The sequence below is a fragment of the Mercenaria mercenaria genome, unplaced genomic scaffold (genome assembly GCF_021730395.1).
Source record: "Mercenaria mercenaria strain notata unplaced genomic scaffold, MADL_Memer_1 contig_1563, whole genome shotgun sequence".
Classification (NCBI taxonomy): Eukaryota; Metazoa; Mollusca; class Bivalvia; order Venerida; family Veneridae; genus Mercenaria; species Mercenaria mercenaria.
The window spans coordinates 48,277-54,276 of NW_026459547.1; the positions used below are offsets into that span (position 1 = coordinate 48,277).

General features: G+C 37.6%; 1 protein-coding gene across 1 annotated transcript in view; it reads left to right on the forward strand.

Moving 5' to 3' along the window:
- The window catches only part of LOC128551696 (cadherin-23-like), a gene marked incomplete at its 3' end in the record, with an annotated part of 47,845 nt that extends 44,559 nt beyond the window's left edge, over positions 1-3,286 (forward strand). The window contains exon 10 of the mRNA XM_053532609.1: positions 3,168-3,286. Within this exon, the coding sequence (XP_053388584.1) occupies positions 3,168-3,286 (119 nt within the window). The remainder of the gene's footprint in view (positions 1-3,167) is intronic.
- Positions 3,287-6,000: the final 2,714 nt, after the last annotated feature.

The window sequence follows — 6,000 nt, forward strand, 5'->3', positions numbered from 1 at the left end:
TTGTCTGCACAATAGCAGCTTCATTTATGATTTGATTTTAACCAAACTTGCACACAACTTGTATCACCATAAGATCTTGGTTCTCTTCTTGAACTGGCCAGATTCCATTATGGGTTCCAGAGTTATGGCCCCTGAAAGGGCCAGAATTAGCTATTTTGACCTTGTCTGCACAATAGCAGCTTCATTTATGATTTGAATTTAATCAAACTTGCACACAACTTGTGTCACCATAAGATCTTGATTCCTTAGTTGAACTGGCCAGATCCCGTAATGGGTTCCAGAGTTATGGTCCCTGAAAGGGTCAAAATTAGCTATTTTGACCTTTTCTGCACAATAGCAGCTACATTTATGATTCGATTTTAACCAAACTTGCACACAACTTGTATCACCACAAGATCTTGGTTCCTTTCTTGAACTGGCCAGATTTCTTCATGGGTTCTAGAGTTATGGCCCCTTAAAGGTCCAAAATTGGCTATTTTGGCTTTTGCAGCCATATAGAGACTTCATTTATGGTTTTATTTGATACAAACTTCCAAAATAACTTCAGCAACAATACTTCTTGGATTCCATGACAAATCAGATCCAAGCGTAGGTTCAGAGTTATTTTATATCTGATTACCTCCCCAGATTGTAATCAAAATGGATTTATATCAGTAAGTACTTATAGGACTTACTTGAAATTTCATTATTTTCATTAGTTAGACTGAGCCAATCAGGGTAAATAACTATGGACTGATTTTATGTCAAATTACCTCCCTTTATTTCAAATTAAAATGGGTATATCTCCGTAACTAACGAAGATACTGATCTGAAATTTCCTAGGCTTTTGATATTTGGTATGTAGCATTGCCAAGTGGTCCTTTAGCAAGATCATTTAAAATTGTGCTCCTGAGGTGAAAAGAAGCCCCACCCAGGGGGTCCCAAGTTTTACATAGACTTATATAGGAAAAAGAACTTTAAAAACCTTCTTGCCTGAAATTGCAAGATCAAGGTTTTTGATATATCGGTATGTTGCATTGCCTAGTAGTCCTATACCATAATTGTTCAAATTATGCCCCTGGGGTGAAAAGAGGCCCTGCCCTGGGGGTACTAAGTTTTACATAGACTAATGTAGGGAATTTTTTTAAAAAATCTTCATGTCTGAAAGCCTTTGATATTTGGTATGTAGGATTGCTTAGTGGTTCTCTAACAAGATTGTTCAAATTATGCACCTGGGGTTATATAGAGAAATATACTTCAAAAATTATCTGATCATATTTTCTAGACTGTTTAATTAGAATTACCTGATGACCCCAAGTAACTAGGGGTCACTTGACCGTGACCTTGACCTAATGACCTATGTTTTTGTTTTTTTAAGATACAGCCTTGAAATTTGGATGACATATGCAGTTTTGCACACCGATCTTAACAGCATAGAAATTTCGACCACATCAGTAACTTTCGACAAAGATTTCAATACTCCTCTTTAATGTTCTTATTGTGATCTACTGACCAACTTTCTTGTTTTTGAAGCTACAGAAAAATTATTAGGACCACATGTATAATGTTTGATACAGATTTCAATACTCATCTTGAATGGAGCCCGCCCGCTTAGCTCAGTAGGTAAGAGCGTTGGTCTACGGATCGCGGGGTCGCGAGTTCGATCCTCGGGCGGGGCGTATGTTCTCCGTGACTATTTGATAAACGACATTGTGTCTGAAATCATTTGTCCTCCACCTCTGATAATTCATGTGGGGAAGTTGGCAGTTACTTGCGGAGAACAGGTTTGTACTGGTACAGAACCCAGGAACACTGGTTAGGTTAACTGCCCGCCGTTACATGACTGAAATACTGTTGAAAAACGGCGTTAAACCCAAAACAAACAAACAAAACATCTTGAATGGTCTTTATCATGACCTACTGACCTACTTTCTTGTTTTTGAAGATACAGCATAGAAATTTGGACCACATGTAGAACTTTTGATACAGATTTCAATACTCATCTTAAATATTATTAACCTTGACCTGCTGACCTACTATCTTGTTTTTGAAACTACAGGAAAGAGATTTGGACCACCTGTAAAAATTTAACAGATTTCAGTACTTATCTTGAAGAATCTTTACCATGACATTCCCTCCTAGTTTTTGTTTTTGAAGCTTTGGCAAATAAATTGTTCAAGCAAGCAGTTAAACTCAGGTGAGCGATATAGGGCCATCATGGCCCTCTTGTTTTGTAGTTGTCAGCTGTCGCACAGATAAATCAAAACATGTTTATTACTTAATATGAGTGAGGCAATCATTATTGCTTAATAAAAAAAAATAAGAGCATTCTATTTTTAGGAAAATGTTCATCCAGATTGATACTTAATAACGAATGTGTTACTATTTATATGATCAACTGCCATTTTTGATGCTTTTAAATCTAATAAATTTTTTGTGATGTAAACAAAATTATAGTTCTTTTTTTCTAGAAGTATCATGTTATTCTATCATGTTGAAATACTAATCAAGTAATCATATAATTGTTTATTAAGTCCCCCTTGAAACCTCATTCTCATGAAATGCAATGACCCTTGTCTTGTTTTTTGTTGTTGATTTTATTTGTGTTTGAAATACAGGTAAGTTTTGTCAATTTGTTACTATAAAAAAATATTTCTCTAATAACTATTGGTCTTCAGAACTTTAAATCTTAATACAAAATTATTACTGTAGCATAACAAAGTTGGCCAAGGTCAGAAAAACGAAATTATTTACTTTCTCAAAAGTCTGCTAATATTCAAAATAAAATCATTTGGTCACAATAAAAAGCAGTTAAAAACATTGAGGTCAGCTAGAGGCAAGACTGCGTATGTGTTAATTATTAATGTCAATTACCAAGGTTTAACATTATGTTTATTGAATTTCATTTTCTTCTGGGTTAGGTTGTTTGGTTTTCAGGGGTTGACTCAGATTGCATGATCTACAAACTGTTCTGAAAAGCAGTTCAGATTCTAGAGTAGAGGGGTTCTGGAATTCAGAGAGATTTTATTATAGAAAAAATAGAAATTCAGGACCAAGAACATTGTTTGGTTTAGGAGGATTTCCTATGTATTATCATATATTTTTATTGTTCTGTACATAAATGGTTGTAATAAATTGCATTTGTTAGCTTGTTAGTAGTTTAAACAGTTGACTTTATTACTTTACAGGCCAGACTACAAACTTTGAAATAGACAGTACCTCGGGTTGGATAACTGTGAAGTCGACTTTAGATCGTGATGCTCCTGATGTCAGACAAAGTGGAGGGGTTTATGCCATCTATGTTAAGGTATCAGTTTCATATCTTACATCACCCCATACCAGACCCCTTTAGCACCTCAATCCCTATTGTCACTACAGTAAGCAGGGAGACATTACGTTCATTTGCTGACTGTTTAACCTTAGCCTGCTAGAAAAAAGTGATTCTGCCTTTGCAACCATTGCAGACCAAGATCAGCATGCACGTCCTTGCACTGGTATGCACTGTTCGCTATTCAGTCAGTGAATTTTCAGTCAACAACCCTTCCCATGATATATGCTATTGCCCAAATTGAATGCTGGATTATTTTTAGCTCGACTATTTGAAGAATAGGGGAGCTATCCTACTCGCCCCGGTGTCGGCGTTAACACTAGTGTGAGCTTTAGCGTCACACAAATGTTAAAGTTTGCATACCACCCCAAATATTTTCAAAGTCCATTGAGATATTGCTTTCATATTTTACATACTTGTTTACCATCATAACCCCATTCTCTAAACAGGAGCAGACAAGTCTGTCAAGCATTTTGACTGAATTATGGCCCCTTTTTGTCTTAGAATATGCTTATTGTAAATTTAAAGTTTACTTACCACCCAAAATATTTTCATAGTCCATTGAGTTATTGCTTTCATATTTTGCATACTTGTTTACCATCATGACCCCAGTCTGTAAAAAGGAGGAGGCAACTCTATCAAGCATTTTGACTGAATTATGGCCCCTTTTCGACTTAGAATATGCTTATTGTAATGTTTAAGTTTGCGTACCACCCAGAATATTTACAGGAACCCACAAATTCAGTACTCATTAATATCTAAGGTAGTGGACCTGTAATGACGCTCAGCAATTTCCATGTTATTACTTATTTTTTTAGGCAATTTGATATTCTTTAGATGTAAAGTAACTTAATGTGCAGATCACTGACCTTGAAAGCTGGAAAATACTGAAACCACATTCAGAGAAAACGTGATTTCACTGATTGTTATCACATGTCCAGTACCTTAAAAGCATTATCTTCAGTGATTTAAATAACTGAAAAGGTACAGATTTTTTAAAATTGTGAATAAGTCTGTTTTTAATCAAATTGTGGATTTAACTTTAAACAAAAATTACCCAACTGACAGCATAAATGGTACATTTTATTATTAGCTCACCTGTCACATAGTGACAAGGTGAGCTTTTGTGATCACCCTTCGTCCGTCGTCAGTCCGTCCGTCTGTGCGTCAACAATTTCTTGTCTGCACGATAGTGGTTTCATTTATGATTTTATTTTAACCAAACTTGCACACAACTTGTATCACCATAAGATCTCGGTTCCTTTCTTGAACTGGCCAGATCCCATTATGGGTTCCAGCGTTATGGCCCCTGAAAGGGCCAAAATAAGCTATTTTGACCTTGTCTGCACAATAGCAGCTTTATTATGTCTCCCCCAGGAGACATATTGTTTTTGCCCTGTCCGTCCGTCCGTCCGTCCGTACGTCACACTTCATTTCCGAGCAATAACTGGAGAACCATTTGACCTAGAACCTTCAAACTTCATAGGGTTGTAGGGCTGCTGGAGTAGACGACCCCTATTGTTTTTGGGGTCTCTCCGTCAAAGGTCAAGGTCACAGGGGCCTGAACATTGAAAACCATTTCCGATCAATAACTAGAGAACCACTTGACCCAGAATGTTGAAACTTCATAGGATGATTGGCCATGAAGAGTAGATGACCCCTATTGATTTTGGGGTCACTCCGTCAAAGGTCAAGGTCACAGGGGCCTGAACATTGAAAACCATTTCTGATCAATAACTAGAGAACCACTTGACCCAGAATGTTGAAACTTCATAGGATGATTGGTCATGAAGAGTAGATGACCCCTATTGATTTTGGGGTCACTCCGTCAAAGGTCAAGGTCACAGGGGCCTGAACATGGAAAACCATTTCCGATCAATAACTAGAGAACCACTTGACCCAGAATGTTGAAACTTCATAGGGTGATTGGTCATGCAGAGTAGATGACCCCTAACGATTTTGGGGTCACTCCGTGAAAGGTCAAGGTCACAGGGGCCTGAATATTGAAAACCATTTCCGGTCAGTAACTTGAGAACCACTTTACCCAGAATGATGAAACTTCATAGGATGATTGGTCATGCAGAGTAGATGACCCCTAACGATTTTAGGGTCACTCTGTTAAAGGTCAAGGCTACAGGGGCCTGAACATGGAAAACCATTTCCAATCAATAACTTGAGAACCTCTCGACCCAGAATGTTGAAACTTCATAGGATGATTGTTCATGCAGAGTAAATTGTTTTTGGGGTCACTCTGTTAAAGGTCAAGGTCACAGAGGCCTGAATATTGATAACCAGTTCCGATCAATAACTTGAGAACCACTTGACCCAGAATGTTGAAACTTCATAGGATGATTGAACATGCAGAGTAGATGACCCCTATTGATTTTGGGGTCAGTCTATTAAAGGTCAAGGTCACAGTGGCCTGTTCATGTAAAATCATTTTTTGGAAATAACTTGAGAACCACTTGACCTACAATGTTGAAACTTAATAGGATGATTGGACATGCAGAGTAGATTACCCCCATTTATTTTGAGGTCACTTGATCAAAGGTCAAGGTCACAGGAGCCTCAACAGTGACTTGAGAACCACTAGGCCAGAGTGTTGAAATTTACGGGGTACTGGGCAGCCAAGTAAAGTCCCATTGCAGCCAACCATCATGCTCTTTGATTTCGCCCTGACCCCTTATTTTGCC